This window comes from Echinops telfairi, unplaced genomic scaffold (genome assembly GCF_000313985.2).
Source record: "Echinops telfairi isolate 266 unplaced genomic scaffold, ASM31398v2 ScPeMD7_7409;HRSCAF=8447, whole genome shotgun sequence".
Lineage (NCBI taxonomy): Eukaryota > Metazoa > Chordata > Mammalia > Afrosoricida > Tenrecidae > Echinops > Echinops telfairi.
Genome location: NW_022111309.1, coordinates 17,114,586 through 17,137,830, shown reverse-complemented (window position 1 = coordinate 17,137,830; position 23,245 = coordinate 17,114,586). Strand labels below are relative to the sequence as shown.

At 46.6% G+C, this 23,245-nt stretch overlaps 1 protein-coding gene across 1 annotated transcript in view; it reads right to left on the bottom strand.

Moving 5' to 3' along the window:
- ABHD2 (abhydrolase domain containing 2, acylglycerol lipase) overlaps nt 1–23,245 on the bottom strand; it is a 127,873-nt gene that overhangs the window by 46,689 nt on the left and 57,939 nt on the right. The window contains exon 4 of the mRNA XM_004709872.3: nt 5,357–5,532. Within this exon, the coding sequence (XP_004709929.1) occupies nt 5,357–5,532 (176 nt within the window). The remainder of the gene's footprint in view (nt 1–5,356; nt 5,533–23,245) is intronic.

The following is a 23,245-nucleotide window of genomic DNA, read 5'->3' as shown; positions in this document are numbered from 1 at the left end:
CCGAAAAGTGGATGAAGGGAGACGTCGGACAGGGCAAGATATGACAAAATACCCATTTATAAACTATCAAGGGCTCATGCGGGAGGGGGGAGGGAGAGGGAGGGGAAAAATGAGGACCTAATGTCGGGGGTTTAAATGGAGAGAAAATGTTTTGATAAACGATGTACAAATGCACTTTACACAATTGATGTGTGTATGGATTGGGATAACAGTTGTATGAGCCCCTAATAAAATGTTAAAAAAAAAAAAGTGTCTGAGGTCTTAAAGGAGTGTATTCAAACAAGCAGCCATCTAAGTGAGGAGTCAACTAAGTCCACACGGAAGAAGCACACTAGCTTGTGTGATCCAAAGATGACAATTAAAACATTCGAATATGACAAAGGGAAAAGTATCAGAGCTCCAATTATGAACACCCATTTTGTAGGAGGGCAGTGGGAGCCCCAAAACTCATCTGCAGAGTATCTGGTCAGATTGAGCCACTGGCAGATCCCCTCTAGGCACCGGCAAGAGCCTTGAACAGCCTTGCTGTCAGGCAGAGACCATTATAATCTCGATTGTGCGGAATCGAACTCAATTCTCGGCCCGATGATGACCTCCCTAGTATACACCCAACCTGAGTGGGTTCTGGTGCAAGTACTTGTTCCATGTCAGGAATGTCTTCCCTGGCTTAAGGAATGTTGATGATGGTCTTTTCTTTCTTACTTATTATTTGTATTTTGGTCTTTACATAATTATTATTTTATCCTTACCACTTTATTTTGATTTGGTTTTTATTGTTTTGGTTGGGTCTCCCAGTTTGAGACCCACAGGAGGAGTGGATATACAGTGATAATAACTGACATAGGGGCCGATGGGGGGTGCAAGGGTAGGGACTGGGTGATAGGGAGGGAAGAAGGCTTTCAGGGGTGGGAAATGTAGGCGGGAGGGGGCACTAGAACTGACTGTGATTGCACAACTCACTTTAAAGGTGATTCAACCATGGGGGGCGGTGTTCTAAAATTGATAGTGGCGATGATTGTACAATTCTCCTGGCTAGGATGGAACTATTAAATGGTATGATTTGTAAACTATGTGACAATAAACCTGTTAAAAGAAATGGTGAGACTTTGGATGAACTGCTATGTGTAGTATCTGGGTCGTCAACGCTCTCAAGTGGCCAGCGAAGGCACAGGCCTTGACGAATCAGGGACAGGAGGAGGGATGGACTGTATGGCTAATTGCCCCACAGCCAACAACCTCCTTTGCCGTTAGACCAGAAGAAGTGGGTGGTGCTGGCTACCATTCCCACACATTTCAACCAACGATTCTAGAAGAATATTGAGCAAAAGGGGGAAATGTAGACCACCAGCATTTCAAATTCTCATGGACACCATGCTTTCTGGAGCAATGGAGGTCAGATGAACCTCTGAAACTATTGCCCTTGGAGAAAATCTTTAAACGGTAAACCAGAAATATCCCCTGAAGTCTTCTTACGAAAAAACAGCAGTCAAGTGTAACTTGTAAGAAATGTCTGCCTTGAGCTTTTCAGATCTATTTCTATTGGATTAAAGTGATGACAGCAACTTGATAGGCTAGATAAGGTTTTTATCTGAGCTTATGTTAATGGGGGAGAAACAGCTCAGAAAAAGAGGGTGAGAATAGTTATACAATCTGGAGAATATAAGCAATGTTACTGGACTGGGCATGTAGAAAACTGTTGAATTTGGTGTAGGTTTTGTTGTATATATTCTCAACAACATAAAATTAAAAACAACTGATAAGGCAAGCTCACCAGCATATGTGAGCAAAAAAACCCAAGATGTAGAAGAGGGTGGTAACATGCTATCCATTTGTGTGGAGAAACAAATCCCCGCATATCTCTGTTTATAAGGCAGGTCCCTGTGGGGCACAAACGGGCTATGTTCAACTGCGAATCTAGAGGTAGGCTGTTTGAACCTAGCCAGAAGTACCGCCAAAGAAAAGGCCTAGGGATATGCTTCATTAAGATTAGAGCCAAGAACACCCCATAGAGCAGTTCTACCCTGAAACACATGAGGTCACTCTAAGAAGCAACTCGGCAGCTAACAACCAGTTTACAGAGCATCTATTAGCTCTGGAAGATATGCAAGAAATACAAGCGTGGGTACACCTGACGGATGGGGAACAGAGGTGACAAACACCAAGGATCAAGGTGAGAGTGGTGAGTGATGTGAGGCCACGTGGTGTGTCCTGTGGGCTGGGCCACGATCCTCAGTGGTGTAGCAGTTATGTGATGATGTGGTCATCCTCCACTGTGGGATCTGATTCGGTCACCCCCAATTTTCACATCACGTCAAATTGTGCAAAATGACCTGGTCTTTGGAACCTAACAATGCTGATGAAGTGAGGAATGAGTGTAAAACAAACCAAACCAACAACAGAGGGTTGTGCTATCCAGTGCACGTCTTGAGTGTGAACACTGCTTTGCTCAGAACCACTTTCACCCATTCACTCTGCAGTGCAGGGCGGTCAGCGTTCATGAGAAGTGGGAAAGTGGTGCAGCCAACAGGAGGACACAAACAAGTATGACAGAAAATCAAAGTTGTGATCTGTACCCACTTCCCACTTTGGCCCTCTTTCTGTGAAGGGAGATAGCCAAACTAATTCTGGGCTTTACCTGTAGAAGTAAAAACATTCAAAAGGAGAGAGAGGAAAAAAAGGGTGTTGTGAATTACTTTTGTCCCTCCAAATGTGTGTTGTAAATCCTAACCTCTAGGTTTGAGGTTACAATTCCCATTTGAGAATGAGTTGATTTTTATGTTAATGAAACCGGATTTGCTCAGAAGCAACAAAGCCCACATGGAAGAAGCACACCAGCCTGTGTAATCACGAGGTGCTGAAGGGATCAGGTATCAGGCATCAAAGAACAAAAAATCAAATCATTCTGAATGAGGGGGACCACAGATTTAGGACCCAAGACCCATCTGTGGGCAACTGGACATCCCCTTACAGAAGGGTCATGGGGAGGAGACGAGCCAGTCAGGGTGGGGTGTAGCAATGATGAAACATACAACTTTCCTCTAGTTCTTAAATACTTCCTCCCCCCCCACCCCACTATCATGATCCCAATCCTACCTAACAAATCCAGCTAGACCAGAGGATGTACTCTGGTACAGATAGGAACTGGAAACACAGGGAATCTGGGACAGATGAACAGTTCAGGACCAGTGGTGAGAGTAGCGATACCGGGAGGGTGGGGTGGAAAGGGGGAACTGATTACAAGGAACTACATATAACCTCCTCCCTGGGGGATAGACAACAGAGAAATGGGTGAAGGGAGACATCGGACAGTGTAAGATATGACAAAATAATAATAATTTATGGATTATCAGGTGTTCATGAGTGGTGGGGAGCGGGGAGGGGAAAATGAGGAGCTGATACCAGGGGCTCAAACAGAAAGTAAATGTTTGGAGAATGATGAGGGCAACAGATGTGCAGATGTGCTTGGCACAATGGATGTAGTATGGATTGTGATAAGAGTTGTATGAGGCCTCAATAAAAAGATTTAAAAAAACCACAGGATTTGCATAGAGTGTGTTTTGAGTTGCTCTCCTAGAAAATATAAAAGCAGCGGCCAAGGGAGACGATAGATGCCAAGCCAGAAACAGAAGCTCGAGAGACAAGGACCCTTCTCCTGAGCCAGCACAGCGAGAGAAAGGAAGGAGAGAGACAGTCTTGCCTCAGCGCTGGCCTCCAAACTCTGAGACAGAGCACTTCTGCTCGTGAAGTCCATCCACATGTGGTATTTGTTGGAGCACTAGGTCACGAAGACACGATGCGTGTGTTAGAGAAATAAATGTTGGAGAGACCAGTTCTACGAACCTAGAAATCTCTCCATTCCCTCTGACGGTTTATTGGGAGCCTACTGTCCTGGACCCTGGGGATTCTTACAGTCTAGTGGATCGATGATAAACAAACACACAACTACCCAAGTAGGGTTAAAGAGAAATCGTTAGCATGAAGCAATAAAGCTGCATAGCATAATGGGTTTCCTAGGAAGCAGACACTCGGTGGGGGAGTCAGGGGCAGTGTCTCTGAGGAAGTGACAGCTGAGCTAAAGCCTGTGACACCAGGGGGAGGGGAGGCAGCCATGTGATGCGTTGGGGAAGAGCTTTCCAAGCCGAGTGGACACAAATTAAGCGTCTGTCACTAGCTCCTCAGCAGTTCTCGTTACTTTAAATAATGTGGACGTTAAATTTACTCAGGGATGTTTACTAAACTTCTATGAATAAAAAAAAGAAACAAGATTGTGGTAATGATTGTACATCTCTTGATATATATGAACTATTGAATAGTGTGATATGTAGATGATGTGCCAATAAGCTTTAAAAAAAACAACCCAAACAACGTACTGGCTTACCTTTGCATACTCAGAATCCATAAGGCTGTTCTCTACCAGTAGAAGAGACATTCAAAAGAATGTTGGTATCTAACTGCACTTTCTCGAAAGGCCCCCTTCTCTAGCATTTATAATGAGCGTTGATCGTGTAGGCTAAGGAGTCCTGGAGGCACAGTGGTTCAGAGACTGGCTGTCAACCGGAAGGTTGGCGATTCATACCCACTAGTTCTTTTTCAGGGGGAAGATGTGGCAAACTGCTTCTGGATTTCAGCCTGGGGAAGGGGGCCCTGTGGGGCAGAATGGAGCCGATGGCAATGGGTAAGCGAGTATGGTGAGCTGGGGGGACGAAGGCCCAAATCCAGCAGTCACAGAAATAGACGCTGTCGTTCCTGACCCCCATGTGATAATGATGCATGACAGAGGTGCTTCAGGCAGCTAAAATGTTGTTCATGAAAATCTAAGCTGAGGGTTCCTTAGAGCCCTTGTGACCCACTGTTAACCATCTCAAAACCAAGCTCCACCACACAGCTAAGCTTCAGTTTCACTGTCAGTCACGTGGGATGGCCTGGGCAGCAACCTCACAGGGTTGGTGTGAGGACTGAAGGGGGTAGTAGTCGGCGTAAAGCACTGAGGACAGCCTGGCTCTTGTAGCTGCCATCAACAGACGCCTTGAAGAGCCTGGACGCTAGCCACTGACTTTCCAGTTAGCCACGTAGGGGCACCACTTTGCTTCCTGCATCAAGCTTCTGGCCTCCACAAGAGGATGGCAATAACGCTAAGAACAGTGCTTCCTTAAGAACCTTACCCGGCGTCTTGAAAGCATATGTGAGTGCTCATCCTTGCAGGTTGCTCCCGGGCGATGCTTCCAGCCAGTTTCCTAACAACCCTGGATGCAGGCATATTCAGAGCGGGTAGCACGCCCAGTGATCCTGGGGGCTCTCCCTCAGCAATCCTCCCTCTCGGGGTGGTGGCCCAAACCCAGGCCCTCAACCAGCTCACCTCCAATGCAGTGCTCTGCCAAGGGCTCAAAGAGGTCAAAGGTGGAAGTGGCTCCATCGATCATGGTGATGAACTTCCGCTGTCCGTAGGGGTGTGGTGAGCTCACCCTTCCCATCTTCCCATACAAGGCTGTCTGGATGTGTCCGCTTTTCCCCCAGATCAGTGGAGGGATGTATCTAGAAGAGAAGGAAGAGAGACATCACTTTCCTCCCAAGTCTCTGAGCCAGGAACTTGAACTCTGACAAGCCCGGGGGGCAGAAGTCTATGCTCAGGGTGGGAATTGACTGGACAGCAATAATGAGTCCAAATACGGGCTAATTTTTTGTAACCTTCTACCTATGGCATGATTTGGCCCTTCTCGTGTTTATTAATATGGCCTGCATCACAGTAGCTTTAGAAATCCACCAGGGCAGGCCTCAGAGTGGGGATTTCAAATTTAGAGTGTTCAGTGAGTCAACGTGGGTTATGGAAAGCATTTATAAATTTGGAACAGATTCTACTTGACAGGGCGAGGCCTCATTATCAAGTGAGCTGATGTCTTTAAAACTAGCACTGCACCCATACTCCCTACATGTTCACTTCTTTCATGTGCCCCCCACCCCCACCCCACAAGACAGGCCACAGCTGCAAGGGCCACGCCATGATCCAAAATGCCATTGCTCTGCAGCCCCAGGAAGGTATGCACGTGACTGGAAGAGCCTGGGAGGCCCCAGAAGTGGGGCCCACTGTGCGCGCCAGTGAATGAGCTGAAAGGGCAGAGTGGGGGTAAATATTTGCTAGATTTAGCCAATGAAGGATAAAGGCGTGTTAGCCAAAGCAGGCAGGGCGCCTTAACAACCGTTCTTTGTAAAGACACACGGTGACTCTGGTCTTGGGCAGGGAATGCAAGCGCCACATACTAGTTAACTACTATGAAAATCAGGCACCCCACGTTAACAATTAATGAACCATGACAGTTCCCCAGCACAGTGCAAGATGACCCTAACTGGTTGGAGCTGCTAGTTTCTCTGTAGTGGCTTCTAGCTCAACCTGGATGGGGCTAGCCAGGACTGTGGCCTTATATAATTTACAGTCACATAATTGAAAATAGCCAATGGCATTTGCTTTTGCCTCTGTATTAGATTACAGCGGTGAGAGTTTTAGGAATTGTTTACTTTAAACTATTTGGCAATTCATGCCTACCTATCAGTTCAAAACCAGAGAGCCTTTCTTAAATGAAGCCTGAGTTTCTCTGTTCTTCAGAACCTTGGTAGTATGGTGGTTATGTGCTGGGTTGCTAACCATAAGGCCAGCAGTTCAAAACCACCAGCCGCTCCATGGGAGCAAGATGAGGCTTTCTATTCTTGTCAAAAGTTAGTCTCACCAGCCTATACAACCACGAGGTGTCGAAGGGATCAGGTGTAAGGCATCATCAGAACAAAAAATCTTACCATAGTGAATGATGGGGGGAGTGTGGAGTGGAGATCCAAAGCCTATTAGTAGGCCACTGGAGATCCCCTTGCAGAGGGGTCTCGGGGAGGAGATGAGCCAGTCAGGGTGCGATGTAACAATGATGAGAAATACAATCTTCCTCTAGTTCCTAAAGGTTTCCTCCCTGCTCCCACTACCATGACTCGAATTCGATCTTGCAAGACTGGCTGGACCAGGGGAGGTACACTGGTACAGATGGGAACTGAAAATACAGGGAATCCAGGACGGATGAGCCCTATGGGACCAGTGGTGTGAGTGGTAAAACAGGGAGGGTGGGGGGAGAATGGGTAGGAAAGAGGGAACCGATTACATGGAACTGTGTGTGACCTCCTCCCTGGGGGACAGACAACCGAAGGGTGGATGAGGGGAGACGTAGGACAGGGCAAGATATGACAAAATACCCATTTATAAACTATCAAGGGCTCATGCGGGAGGGGGGAGCGGGGAGGGAGGGGAAAAATGAGGACCTAATGTCGGGGGTTTAAATGGAGAGAAAATGTTTTGAGAAACGATGTACAAATGCGCTTTACACAATTGATGTGTGTATGGATTGGGATAACAGTTGTGTGAGCCCCTAATAAAATGTTAAAAAAGAAAAAAATATATTATATGATTATAGAATTTGCTTTGCTCAGAATAAAAATTTAAAGCATGAAAAAAAAGAAAAGGAAAAAAAAGCATTTGAACATGAAAAAAGAGAAAACATTTAAAAATTGATTGAGGTCATGATTGTACAATTCCTTTTGATACAATTGAACTGTAGAATCATATGGTATGTGAATTATGTGCCAATAAAACGAAAAAAATTCCTCGTTGAAAAAAAAAAAAAAAGTTAGTCTCAGAAACCCAGAGGCAATTCTACCCTGTTCTATAGGGTCATTATGCATCAGAATAGTTGTTTTGGGGGGGCTGTTTGTCGTTCATTATATCTACACAAACTGAAGGAAAATAAGTTGGTCAGCTCCAGGTGAGCTTCTTCCTTGGGCCATGGGGAGGAGAGAGTAGAGTACTCTCGGATCTAAAGGACTAAGTCCCTTCCAACAGAGCGCAGACGTCATGACATCTAGGAAGTCGATGAAGACATTGATGGGAGACCAGTGGATTACGACAGCAACAAAGAGCAAGCTCGTGACAGAAAAATAAGGAGCCCTGGTGGTGCTTCTGGGGACGCAGCTGCGTAAGCATTGGATTACTGACCACAAGGTGTGGGTCAAAGCCGAAGCAAGGGAAAGATGAGGCTGTCTGCTCCTGTGAAGGTGTGCAGTCTTGGAAACCCTATATACGGTTGCTATGAGTCAGAATCAACTCGATGGCAGTGTGTGTGTTCTGAACATAAAAACAATTACAGTAGGTCATGTGGTTACTGTACAAAATATAGATGATAGAGACTTTATAAAGGGTTTCAGGCTAGCCTGTTAGACAACACATTATGCATGAGGGGAGGAGAGTAATCCCAGAAACCAACTCTTGATTGCTTTTTCATTATCATATAAATTAAAATAGAATATGCTCAGGCCCCAAATGTTAGAAGACTGGGTAGATTTGATATAAGTAACTTCTGATCTTGCTTAGAATGCAATAGGATCGCAGAGAACATGGCCTAAGAGTAAATCTTCCTCTCAGCTACACATAGATCTCCCGTGTGAGGATACATATCACCCCGATGCTACCCTCCTGGCGCAAGGTCCTGGCATCCTTTACCAACGCCTCCAACCAGGTGGCCTCCCGGCCTCTGGTCTGGCTCTACCCACCCACCCCACCCAGCGGCGAACAGATAAGCTAACTGCTCACGTGGCCCCTGCTCTGCCCAGGAGACGGCCAACTCCCGGTGGTAAATGCTTTCTTCCTAAACTCAAAACAACTTGACCCACCTCTAGACTCCACCCCACACAGACCCACCTTGTGCTAAGCTGTTTTGGCTCATTCTGCCCCCACCCCCAGGTCTCCATTCACACTCAGTCATTCTTCTGACCAGCTACTCCTTGTCCTTCAAGCCAAACTGGCAGTTGCCCCTTTTCTGAGCACCAGGAGGTAGCTTTGAAAGGAGCCCTTGTGGCATCATGAGTTACTTGTTGGGCTGCTAACCACAAGGCCAGCAGTTTGAATCCACCAGCGGCTCCTCAGGAGAAAGATGAGGTTCTCTGCTCCTGTACATTTTACAGCCTCAAAAACCCTCAGGGACAGTTCTACCCTGTCCTATTAGATCACTGAGTTGGTTAGAATGGGCGCCATGGCGATGCACTGGATGGGGTTAGTTTGCCTGGAAAGAAAGTTCCCTCGCGCACAGCCCAGCAGAACGTCCAGGGAGGCTGGTGACTTTCTAAGGTCATGTTGAGCTCTGTACCCACTCCCACTCCCATCCTTATTCCTATCCCCACACCCACGAGGAGCGTGGGCTCATTCGACTTTATGGTTACCCCAGGGCACCCTTAGAGAAGACTTACTGAAACGTCCTGCCAAATCCTACCATCCATCTGTCTGTCTGTCTGTCTATCTAAATATTGCTAGCTGCCATTGCGTCTGACTCATCGCAGTCCGTGTGTGGAGGAGCACTGCTCCAGAGGGCTTTGAAGGCTGTGACCTTGGGAAGCACAATGCCAGGCCTTACTTCTGAGTTGCCTCTGGGTGGGTTTGAACAGCTAACCTTCAAACCAGTATGCCAGCGCTTGAAGTACACGTGCCTTTCTGGGCTAGCCCATGATGGATGGTTGGCTATGGTACAGTTCACCTAGCTGCACTCCCTCTCAAACTGTGGGAGCGGGGGTGGGTCTGCAGGGGAGTAGGGGAGGCTTTCTCCCGTCATCCCCTCTCACAGTTGTAGTCAGTCTGATGCTGTACGTCCCACCAGGGGAGCTCCACAAGCAAACTAGCCAGTTCTGTTGTTGAAAAAAGGCATTTGAAATGAAAACATTACTAGTCTTTGCTAAACCCTATCCTGTGACCTCACAAGTGGACTGACTGCCTCTTCCTTCTCCTTAGTCTGTTCTTCCTCTGGAAGCTGCACTGAGCCTGTTGCCATGAGTGACCCTGCTACCCTGGAAACATCCGTGGCACAACTTCAAGCATCACAGCAACACTCACGCCCCCACAGAACAACAAGCGGACATACGAATCAGGGAAAATGTCACAAACTCACTGCCAAGTTGATTAGCGACCCTGACAGGTAGGGTAGAACTGCCCCTGTGGGCTTCTGAGACTTTGACTCTTTACTGGTCCTTCTCCCAGGTCTCTTTGATGAGGATCTGGGACATGACAATGAACAGGAGGAAGGACACACATCAAATCCAGGGTCTCAGTAAGCACAGCAATGCAAAACTCTTGGCCAAAGCAATCATTTGGGAAGGGCCCTGTTCTCCCATCTTAATTCTTACTCTTTTTCCTTCTGGCTCATGGCAGGCTGGTGTCTTAGCACAGCCTGAGTCTCAAGTTAAAATTACCCACTGTATACCCCGTGGGAACATGCTATCTCTTGATTGGTCTGCTGGGACTTCAGCTTAGCACCATGTGACATTAGTGGCTTGGGGTCGTGCCAAAACACACACACACACACACACACCTTTAAATGTGAGGCTGCAGCAAGATGCTCCCTGCTGCAGGAGGAAGGGCTGAGAGGCACTGGCAGTACCAGGGAGAAACAAGGTTCTCAGTTCTCACTCCTGTTAAGCAGAGACAGGGGCTGGTCTATCTTACAGGCCCTCAATCGCCTCCCAAAGCACACTGTCAGGGGCATAAAGCAACCTGGCTCTGTTCCCTTCAGATGGAGACAGACCATACTTAAGGCTAATGAGGGGAAGCTGACCCGATCAAGAAGGTCCACTTGGTGGCCCACTACTGATGAGCCTCCAGAGGGATGATGTAATCTATCATGGGTGGGGAGGCCAATGGGAGAGCACTGAGGCTCAGATGAGTTTCCAAGTTGGTACACACATCTACTCTGGAGCCCTTAGTAGTGTAGTGGACTGCGATCCATAAAGTCAACTGTTCAAAACCACCAGCTGCTCCAAGGGAGAAAGATAGGACTTTCTACTCCCGTAAAGAGTTACACTCTCGGAAACTCACAGGGGCAGTTTTACCCTGGCCTACCCAGTCTCTATGCGTTATTATCAACTTAATGGTAGCGAGTTGATTGGGCTTCTAAGGAAGGGTCCTTTGAGACATGGAAGGACTGCCTTGGGGACCCTCACCAACTGCACCCTGTGCATCTCTTCCTTTGCGCCCCTTTGGTTGTAAGACATCTGCAGGCAGAAGTATGCTAAATGCTCTGGGCGATTCTGAAGGGGTAGTGAGACCACCCGGGACTGGCAGTCAGGAGGACTGTGTCCTTTCATCTTGGGAGCTGTGACTCAGCTTTGGGCAGAGGGAGGAGAGAATGCTCCAGGGAGGAGGGAGGAGGGGGAAGGTGCTCAGCTTCCTCATCTGGGGCCCTGGTGCATGCGGGGGCAGGGCCTGCTCACTTTGTCCCTTGCTTATTGCACACATACTTAAGCAAAGAAAAAAACATTTTAAATTTTAGGAAAAATACTTTTATACAGAGAAAAGCTGACCTTTCCTCTGACCAGGAGGCTTGCCTTTTGAGGATGTGGACCCAGAATGCCGAAGGAGCAGCAGGTGGCTGGTGCCTGGAGCTGAACAAAGGCCTGATTGGTACTAAGCCTGTCTGTACTATTTTCTTTTGTCTCTGGTATATGGGGAGCCCTGGTGGTATAGTGGGTCACAAGTTAGGCTGCTAACCACAAGGTCATCTGTTCAAAACTATCAGTCGCCCCTGTAAAGAGTTACAGTCTTGGAAACCCACAGAGGCAGTTCTACCCGGTTGTATAGGGTGGCTATGCGTCAGTACTGACTCGATGGCAGTGAGAGATGCACACCTGGGGCTGTAGGGCATGCAGAGGACAGAGGGTGGACCACTCACTCCCGCCGTGGACAGTGACCCCTGCACACACACATGACCACCCTCAGAGTGAGAGGCAGCGGGCAATGGGAAGGGAACCCCGATGGGGCAGCTTTCTGGGAAGGCTTTGTCACAGGGTGGAGAAATACTAGCATCTTAACTCAGCACATGATAAGAACTTTCCAGGAAGCTAATCTCTGAGTCAGGGGCTGCCCTCATTACTTGTCTCAATTTATCATCCCGGCATCCCATTTCACAGAGCAGGAAAGGGAGTCTTATCTTCATTTGGTGTCACAGAACCCAAATGAGAAGGTCAGCCTCTGGCTTCATGTTTCTTACTATGCCACACTCCTACCAGCTGTACAGTAAAATACCAATTGATCATCTTTACACCTGCTTTTCCCTGTCTGATCAATGGCCAAAGGGCTCATCGACATCGAGTTGGTTCCAACTCCCAGCAGTCCTGTAGGACAGAGCACAGCTGCCCTGTGGATTTCTGAGACACCCAATCTTTTAAAAATTATTATTTTTTATTTTAAAAATAATTTTATTGGGGGCTCGTACAACTCTTATCACAATCCACCTACCCATCCATTGTGTCAAGTCCTTTTGTACATTTGTTGCCATCATCATTCTCAAAACATTTGCTTTCTACTTGAGCCCTTGGTATCAGCTCATTTTTTCCACTTCCCTGCCCCACCCTCCCTCCTTCATGAACCCTTAATAGTTTATAAATTATTATTTCTTCATGTCTTACACTGACTGATGTCTCCCTTCACCCACTTTTCTGTTGTCTGTCCGCATGAGAAGGGGTTTTATGTAGATCATTGTGATCAGTTCCCCCTCCCCCCCCACCTTTCCCTTACCTTCCTGGTATGGCTACTCTCATTATTGGTCCTGAGGAGTTTATCTGTCCTGGATTCTCTGTGTTTCAAGCTCTTATCTGTACCAGTGTACATCCTCTGGTCTAGCTGGACTTGTACAGTGGAATTGGGATCATGATAGTGGTGGGGGTGAGGGGAGCAGTAAAAAACTAGAGGAAAGTTGTATGTTTCATCAGTGCTACACTGCACCCTGCCTGGCTTGCGTCCTCCCTGAGACCCTTCTGCAAGGGGATGTCCAGTTGCCTACAGATGGACTTGGGTTCTCCTCTCCACACTCCCCCCCATTCACAATGATATGATTTTTTTGTTCTTTGATGCCTGATACCTGATCCCATCAACACCTCATGATCACACAGGCTGGTGTGCTTCTTCCCTGTGGGTTTTGTTGCTTCTCAGCTAGATGGCCCCTTGTTTATCTTCAAGCCTTTAACACCCCAGATGCTATATCTTTTGATAGCCAGGCACCATCAGCTTTCTTCACCACCTTTGCTTATGCACCCATTTGTCTTCAGCAATCATGTCAGAGAGGTGAGATTACTGAATGCCAGTTTAATAGAACCAAGTGTTCTTGCATTGAGGGAGTACTTGAATGGAGGCCCAAGGTTTATCTGCTACCTTTGTACTAAACCTATAAATATATGCACATAGATCTATTTCCTCTCTATCCTATATAAATATATTTACATATGTACATACCTATATTTAGACCTCTATAAATGCCCTTTGCCCCCTAGTTCTTTCCTCTATTTCCTTTTACTTTCCTCTTGTCCCACTATCATGTTCAGCCTTCATTTTGGTTTCAGTAATTCCTCACAGTTACATTACCCTTGATCAAACCCTAACAGGTTCCTAAACTCTCCTTGCCATTGATTTTGGATCAATTGTTCTTTCCTTGTCTCTGGGTTTGTTAACACCCATTTCCTTTCCTCTACTCTCCTCCTCTCCCATGTTCCCCGAGAAACCGTTGGTCTGCTTGTTTTCTCCTCCAGATTGTTTATCCCACCTATCTTATCTAGATAGACCTGCAGGGATAATAATATGCACAAAAACAAGACAGAGAAAAACAAAGCAACAAAAGAAAAGAAAACAACAACAAAAAAACCAATGACCAAAAAACAAAAGCCTGTAAATAGTTCAAGGTCAGTTTGTTGACCTGTAGGAGTGTTTTCCAGTAGAGTCTGATGGAGTGCCACACCCTGGCCCCAAAGTCTATTTTTGGTATTCCCTGGGGACTTCGTTGTTCTGTTCCCCTTGCTGTTCTGCTGCACGCCTTTACTGTTTCGCCTCAGGGTGGTGGGGTCAGATCAGGCACAATCCCCACACGGTGTCCAGTGTTGTTCCCGGTAGCGCTGTGGGTCAGTGAGGGACGGCAGAGACACCAATACTTTACTGGAGCAGAAAGCTTATCTTTCTCCCACGGAGCAGCTGGGGGTTTTAAACTGCTGACCTTCAGGTTAACAGCCCAACTCTTAATCCACTGCTCCATCAGAGCGCCTTCTACAGATGGTTACATTAAACCTGGCTTCTCCAAGTTGAAAACTCAATTTGTTGGAATTTCTCTATGGTATTATTCATATGTATTAATCCAAGGAGATCAAAAAATGTTTTCTGGCATGTTTTCCCAGAACTATGACCACTCTTCAGCATTAGTGAAGCACTTGTCTGTGGAAGCTACAGTTGGGGGTAATTAATTTTAAGCGACACATCTGATTATTTCTCAGACGAGGCTAGAATGTTAATAAAATCCTCAGGGCGGTATCCCTGATGATAAAAAGAGTGGGGGCAACAGTGAGAAAGGATGAAGGTGTTTCCGGAAGGACAGGAGGCAATTGGTTGGGGAAGCATTTTTATCTCCTTTCATGGGTGAGGGAGAAAGACGGGGCTTTCTACTCCCCAAGAGAGAGTTAGAGGGTTGCCAGGAGTTGGCAGGACTCGAAGGCAATGAGTTTGATTTTGAGTTTTCATGGGTGAAGATACACCCATCAGGATGAGCACCAGCTGGGGGACACCAGGAGCAAAGAGGGGCGGCACTTCCAGGAGTCAGAAAACCAAGCCTGGACTCCCGTCGTATTTGTGTGTGCCAGTGTGTGTGCAAGCCTGTGTACACACAGGAGAGGTAAGGAACCAGGGGGCTACCTTGTAGGGCCTTATCCCAAATTCTGAACACCCATTGCCTCCTCCACACCCCTCCCACCAGGACTCCTGCTGTCCGGGCCCCAGAGCCGACCCCACCCCTTCCCTTTCTGGCTCCCCCCACCACTCTGACTGCCCTGAAGCCAGTTTGTCAGGAGCAGGTGGCGAGGCTTCTTCTTGCTCAGGTAGGAAGTCGTCACTTGGGAGGCCTTTCTTTTCAGGGGTCCAGACATAGGCACCGCACTCCCCTCACTCCAGCCCAGCTGCTGAGGTGGCGAGGCTGCGGTGGGACAGGACCTCCCCGGGCAAGTTAGGCACAGCCACAATCTGGGCCTTTTGTTGGCAAATGGCACGTGGCAGAGCCAGCTTCCCCCCCACCCAGGACAGGGCGCATCCGAAGTAGGCTCCGAACACAGCGTGCCCCCCACCTGAGGCCAATACTTCTTCACAGCTGCCACACGTGACAGTCACTGTTGTTGCTTGATGCTCTATTCCTGAATTCCAGGACTCCGCAAAGGAAAATTCCAACGCCGGGCCTGTTTGCTTTTGTTTTGTTTTGTTATTTTCTGCCTGAAAGGAACAAAAGAGGACTCATCTGTGCTCCTGGAGCTGGTTTCTAAATATGGGATGGAGGTCACTGGGCAGAGGGGGGCATCTGTGCCCCATGTGTGTGCTGTGCCAGCTATGGAGCGCGGACGTGACAAACGATAGGCATGTGGTGTGCAATAAGGCTGCTGAAAAAGAAACGGAACTGTATTGAGGAAAAATAGACTCAACTGTGAAGGACAGAGGAAAAATACAGTGCAGAGAGCCAGTTGAAAAGGCTCAGGACTGCCCTCATGCACCGAATGCGCCTCTGATCCTGTGATCTTCCTATTCCACAAGGTGGCTGGAAACCTCACCTGCCACAGCCGGAAGCCCATCTGCTGGCCTGGTTTGGGCACTATGTGTCACACGGGGTTGCGGTTTAGTAAGAAGCTCCAGGGTCCCACTGACAAGTGGTTCCAATTCTTCCGAGGGTCAGTCACAGAGTGGGCACCTCACTTCTGGGGAAAGCCCTCCAGTGGCACAGGTGCCTTGAAAGAAAGGCGGGGTGACCTGCTTTGAAAGTCCTACGGAGCAGTTCCACTCTTACCAAAGGGGCCTCCACTAGTGCACAAATGACTGAGAACAACTGGTGTGAGTTTGCATTCATGTTTTGACTGGAGGTGGGGGGAGACCCTTGGGTGGTGCCAACAATGAACGTGCTAGGCTGCTAACCAGAGAGCTTGGAAACCATGGGAAGAGAGGCCTGCTGACCCACTGAAACACCAAGAGCCAAACAAACTCACTGCCACCGCGTCCATTCTGACGCAGGCGTCCCACGAAGAACCCTGTGGAGCAAGGTTCAATTCAGACACGTGTGTGGCCACCAGTCACCAGTGACGTAGCAGCAGCTTTTTTTTTTTTTTTTTTAAACTTTAGGAGAATTCATTGCAGCCCTTGGAAACTGGGTTCAAACTGGGTTCAAAACATGCTAAACACAAAGCAATCACATTCACTCCCCCGCCCCCCCCCCCAATTCTCAGTTTACCATGCCCCCTGCTTCACCTTTCTTATTGCTGTAACATAGATTTGGGGGGCAGGGGGATTGCGTATAAGGACCAAACTGAATGCAAGCTGATGTATATCACAGAGGACACCTCAGGCTCGTCCCTGGTGGGGATCCCCATACATCTCTGCTGCCCAGCTAGCAGGATGGCAAGCAGCAGTGCTAGGAAAAAAGGTGGGGTCTTAAAATATTTCATAAAAATGATGCTTTTGTTGGTAATTACATACATTCCCCCCAATAAGCCCACATGTAAAACCTGACTCCATTCTTGTCCAGGGAAAATGCTATTGCTCTTGAGGGTTTTCGAGGAGGAGCCTGGTGTTGTAGTGGTTTAAGCGTTGGTCTGCTAACCTGAAAGTCAGCGGTTTGCACCCCGCAGTGGGAGAAAGATGCAGCAGTCTGCTCCCATCAAGAGGACAGCCCTAGGAGCCCAGTGGGGTGGTCCTACCCACGCCTGTATGAGCTACGATGCACAGAGATCAACTCCACGGCCGTGGGGTTTCTCCGCTTTTTTAGAGCTGGAGAGACCTGAACAAATGAACTTGCATAGGTAAACTCGGCACCACCAACACGCCAATTCTCTTTCCATTGTCGATACGTGTAACAACAGGCCCACAGCAAAAACAGTAACAGTTTTCATATCGGGGATTCAACAGGCATCCTTAAATTCATTTTAAATGAATAATATGACTGGTGGTAGCTATAAGAGCCAAGGTAATTATGAAAATTAGTATCCCTCTCTTTCCAGAGTCTAAGATAAAAAGCTACAATCTGCAAATGTGCTTGACACAATGGATGGATGGATGGATGGATTGTGATAAGAGTTGTATGAAACCCCAATAAAATGATTTTAAAAAGAGCCAGTCAGGGTGCAGTGTAGCAACGATGAAACATATAACTTTCCTCTAGTTCCTAAATGTTTCCTCCCCACCCAATATCATGATCCTAATTCTACCTTACAAATCTGGCTAGACCATAGGATGTACACTGATACAGATAGGAACTGGAAGCACAGGGAATCCAGGGTGGATGATCCCTTCAGGACCAGTGGTGAGAGTGGCAATACTGGGAGGGTAGAGGGAGGATGGGGTGGAAAGGGGGAACCGATTACAAGGATCTACATATAACCTCCTCCCTGGGGGATGGCCAACAGAAAAGTGGGTGAAGGGAGACGTCGGACAATGTGAGATATGGCAAAACAATAATTTATAAATTATCAAGGGTTCATGAGGAAGTGGGGCGGGGAGGGAGGGGAGAAAATGCGGAGCTGTGCCAGGGGCTTAAGTGGAGAGCAAATGTTTTGAGAATGATGAGGGCAATGAATGTACAAATGTGCTTTACACAATTGATGTATGTATGGATTGTGATAAGAGGTGTATGAGTCCCTAATAAAATGATTTTTAAAATGATTTTTTAAAAAAGCTACAATCTGCTATTGGCATATTTTCAGGCTTATCAAAGAAATAGAAAAGACTGGAAATATACCTACATAAACCCCCCAAAACTCAAAATCCACGGCCCTCAAGTGAATTCCAACCTAGTGACAATATAGTACAGAGAATAACTGCCCTTGTGGGTTTCCAAGACTACAATTCTTTCTGGGAGTAGAAAGCCTTCTCTTTGTTCATGGAGTGGCTGGTGGTTTCAAACTGCTGACTTTCTGAAGAGCAGAGCTCAACACACAACCCACCAGCGGGAAATTCTGCAGGAGAGAAAAGGTAAAGATGGATGGCATTCGGCAAACAGCAGCCTGCTTGGGGTGGGGGTGGGGGTGGTGGGATGCCACTTCTCCTCACAGTAGCACCAATTCCAGAGGAGGTGAATATTTCACTATAAAATGATGCCGTAGAACTTGCTGGGAAAAATGGTGGAATTTTTTCTTTTAAGTCATCTTGCAACGAAGATGACCTTTCTTTGGAATACTGAAATCACAGAAGCCATGAAAGGAACTACTGAACAATTTGAATATGCAAATAATAAAAATTCTGCATGGTAAATACCACTGTGAGCAATGGAAAAACTGAGAAAAAAATATTTGCAATTCATATCTCAAAGGGCTAACTTCCCTAGTACACAGAGAGCTGTACGGACCATTAGAAAGAGACCAGTGACCATCAGAAAAAAGGGGCAGAGAGACCAATAGGCAGTTAATAAAGAGGAAAAAGTTGATAAATACATGAAGAGATGCACAGCCTCTTTCATAAAAGAAATAGAAACTAAAACTATATTGAGAAAATAATTTTCACCTACCACAATGGCAAATATAAAAAAAACCCAAAACTTATTTTTGGCAAGATTAAAAAAAAAAAAAAGAGGCATTCTCATATGGCACTGGTAGGGATAAACTCAAGAGTACCCGAAACAAAACGGCTAAAAACCCAAACACTGCTAGTGAGTTGACTCCGGCTCACAGTGCTCCCCTTGGACAGAACAGGCTGCCCTTTGGGTTTCTGAGGCTGCTCATCTTTCTCCTACAGAGAAGCTGGTGGGGTTGAACTGTTGACCTTGCTGACAGGCCCACTTATCAAGGCTCCTCTCAAGGGCAATAGCTAACAAAATTTCCCATGCACATACCCTTTGACCTACCCAGTATTCTCACTTCTAGAAGTTTATCCTACAGCACATTGACGCATGCACACCATGAAGAAAATACAGAATTACTGCCACATCGTGAAACCAAACATTTAAAAATAAGCAAAAGCTCCAACTAGGCGACTAGTTCAATTACGATCTTAATGCAATTCTAAGAGGCCCTGGGAGCTCAGCAGTGAAACTACCAGTTGCTAACTGAAAGGCTGGCAGTTGGAACCCACCCAGCAGCAAAGCAGGAGAAAGACCTGGCTGGCAATCTGCTTGGGTAGAGATCACGGCCAAGGTCACACTGCCGGGCAGTTTGAAGCTGTCACCTGGGATCACTGAGTCGGAGTCCACTCCGGAGCATCCAGAAACAACGTGGAATTCTTAGCAGCCAGGATGGAAATGCGGGAGTCATGTGGCTCTCAGAGAGAAGAGGAAGAATCCCTGACTCCGCGGTTCTCCACCTGTGGGTCGTGAGCCCTTTGGGGGTCAAACAACCCTTTCACAGGGGTCGCCCGATTTCTAACAGTAGCAAAACTATAGTTATAAAATCGCAAGGAAAATAATTTTATGGTTGTGGGGTCACCAAAACATGAGGAACTGTATTCAAGGGTCGCGGCATTAGGAAGGTTAACTGGACCAATCAGAAAACAGGCCTGGTGGTCTGCTTGTGACAGGTCACATCCAGAAAACCCCGTGGAGCACCGTGGACTCTGAAACACAGGGGGCAGCACGAGTCGGCAATAACTGGGGTGTGTGTGTGTGTGTGTGTGTGTGTTTGCTGTTTTGCATAATATAGGCCTGGAACTATTTGCCAAAGGGAGCTAGATGCGCGCTGGGAGAGTCTTTGCATCTGAATGCATTACCGGCTTTGAAAAACTAAAAGCATGCAATACAGGAGACCACGCGCTTGTTCTTAACTGTGTAACAATTACACATTGATGCTGGTGACTTTAAGGGCCCACTGTCAGCAGGAGCTAACTGCCCGGGGACACAGCTACTGTTCCTTCCCCAGGGAGCCCAGGGCCAAGGAAACAATGAGGCAGCTGCCCTGGGCTTTCAAGAGAGGAATGAATGCAGCTCTGGGGAGCTGAAAGAAGCCACTGTGGACGGCTGTGGTTTAGCCTGGGGCCATGCAGCCTTCTGCTGTGGCCTGAGAGCAGGGAAAAGCATTTCCTCCACAGAAACGGCCCCACCCTCTGGGAGCTCCGGCCAGTCTGCACCAGACCTTCCTTCTGACCCACACAGTGGAGTCCAGCCCCAAGCCAAGGAAAGACCCAGACAGACCGCTGTGGTTGGTGCGATGACATATTCTTGTTCCAGGCAGTACACTACACGTGACTTCCAAACTATGATGGGTGGGATGCGAGTTTCAAAATATAATAATATTGAATTCAAGGGGGTGGGAGGAGAGGGGAAGGAAGGGATAAAGGAGCTGATATCAAAGAGTTCAAAAAGAAAGAAAATGTATGGAAGATTACGATGACAACAAGTGTACAATTATGCTTGATCTAATGGAATGATCGATTGTAATATTTGCAAGAGCTCCTAATTAAAAAAAAGTTTTCAAAAATTGTATTTGATAGGAAAGATATCCACAACTCTTACTTTCACTTGATGTTTTCCCAGAGCATACTATAAGGATGTGCATAGATACGTTTTCTTCTGCTTCTTCACCCACGACCTGTTTTTATAGGCACTTATTATAATACATTCTGGATGACTGCATACAATTCCATCCTGACTTTTAACTCTAGTTTAGGGTGCACCCATTTATCCAGCACTTTCTAAGGGACAAGGATATTACATAACTTCGTTTATCATTCACACTGACGCTGATTAGCTCGACCTTCCTTCCCAGAGCAGGAAATGGCGTCTCCCAAGGCCTGCAGGTCCTGGATCCTAACTCCTCCTCAGTCTGACGGGACAGCCCACATGCCCATATTCTTTCCCCGTTAGTATTTATAACTGGCTCTCCTGTTAGATGCTTTGGTTCTAATTTTTACTATAATAAACATGCTGGTAGAATAGTCTTGCTTATGTATTTTTTTACCCTCTAGATTCTTTTTCATTTTTCCCCAATATTTGTGTACACAGTTGAAAAGCCCAACAAGATGCCCCACCCCTCCCTACTGAATTCCTGTCTCAAGAGGCCGCTATTGTCAACTCCTTTAGCTTTTGCCACATTTCTCTTGTTTCTAAATGACAGGTTTGTCCTGCTGGTTCTTCAGTTTCAGGTTTTGGAATCAGCCATTAAACTTCCTATTATAGGAGGTATTAGCTCTCTCACAAAAAAACAACCAACCAAACTTACTGCCATTCTGTCAATTCAGACTCAGAGTGACCCCATAGGGCAGAGTGGACTGTCCCTGTGGGTTTCCAAGACTATCCATCTTTCTGGGAACAGAAAACCTCACCTTCCTCCCATGGATGGTTTCAAACTGCTGACCTTGCCATTAATAACCCACCTGGCAACCCACTACACTACCAAGGCTCCTTTCAGACCTCCTCTAAGCATGTGCCTTCTCCTCCCTCGTCCTTTCCAATGCTGTTAGAGCAACAATTTTAGTTCAATTATTTTTCAGTATTAATAGCTGTAATTATGTAAATATAAGGTACAGCTAAGTCATGTTATATTATACTCTTATAAAATTATTTTCTGTTACATTATTACTTTTATAATATCATTAGCTTAATTTTCTATGCAACCACCACCAATTGATCTCTAAACTGTTGGGTGCCCAATAAGTCTCTCAATACAGTGAAAGACATCAGGTGATTCAGATTCACAACTCTTAAAACTCACTGCCATTGGGACCATTTCGACTCACAGTGACTCTAAAGGACAGGGTAGAACTGCCCTTTGTAGGTTTCAGAGACTGCAAATCTTTACAGGAGTAAAGATTTCTCCTTCAGAGCAACTGGAGGTTTTGAACGGATAACCTTGTGGTTAGCAGCCCAACACATAATCTCCTATGCGACCCTGGCTCCTTCAAGGGTTTGGATTTTTCCTGGAAACGTCCTCCCTGGGGCCCTGGATGCCTACTCCTGTCTGTCCTACCCTCTCCTTCCTTCATTTGTATCCTCAAAGGCTCCTTCACCTCTCTCCGGGGTTCTGGGTCCCCCCAGCCTCTTATTCCTTGGGGTACTTTTTTTCTGATGTCGTAGAGAACATCTTCCAGTAACTTCTTGTGGAAAAAGTAAATTGGGGGAATTTTTTGAGACCAGCACTTCAAATTTGATAAAGTCATCACTTAACTCTCACACTAGATTTAGTCTGACTGGTATAGAACTCACCGCCATCGAGTCAAATTCAATTCTGACTCATAGTGACCGGATGGCCAGAGGAGAATAGCCTCCGTGGGTGTCCGAGGCTATACATGTTCACAGGAGTGGCTAGTGAGTTTGAACTGCGATGTATTTGCCCCTACTATGGATTAATTTGTGTTCCCCAAGAAGATAAGTCCTAATCTTAACATGTTACCTATGAGTGACCTTATTTGGAAACGAGGACCTCGCAGATGGATTGTTTAGTTAAATAATCCAGCACAAGTAACATCCTTTTAAGAAGAGACCCAGGGACAGAGGAAAGACAGTTATGTCTTTTTGGAAAAGATGCCACCACAGCCAAGGAATGCGTGGGGCTAGAAAAGGGGAGCAGGAGCCTGGCCTAGAACCTTCAGAGAGCCTGGCCTGCCAACACCTTGGACTTCTAGCCTCCAGGTGGTGAAAGAATAAAGGTGTGCTGTGTTAAGTCACCCAGATTAAGGTGCTTTGTTATGGCAAGCCTAGGAAATTCATGAACACATACCCGGCCCTTTCTAGACTTGAGGTTAAGTCTGTACACTTCTTCTGAAGCACGGGGCATGCTTTAACCAGTGAAAGGTGAAAGGGAAATAACAATATGTCACTTCTGAGTAGTAGCCTTTAAGAACCAGTATGCATATACTCTAGATCAGCGGTTCTCAACCTGTGGGTCGAGACCCCTTTGGGGGTCAAACAACCCTTTTACAGGGGTTGCCTGATTCCTAACAGTAGCAAAATTACATTTATGAAGTAGCAACTCACATAATTTTATGGTTGGGGGTGTCACCACAATAATGGGGAACCTGTATTACAGGGTCGTGGCATTAGGAAAGTTGAGAACCACTGCTCTAGATCATAGATACTTGTGATTTTTATTGTCTTCATTCTTAAATCCCTATTTATATATTACGCATAATTTTTTCAGAATAATAGCTATATCTATTCTATTAGAAGGATGCTAATCATTTTGCTTGTTGGTTTTAATGCTTCACTATCATGATACTCATTTTTTATTTGAAAGTATCTTTTTGATTCTT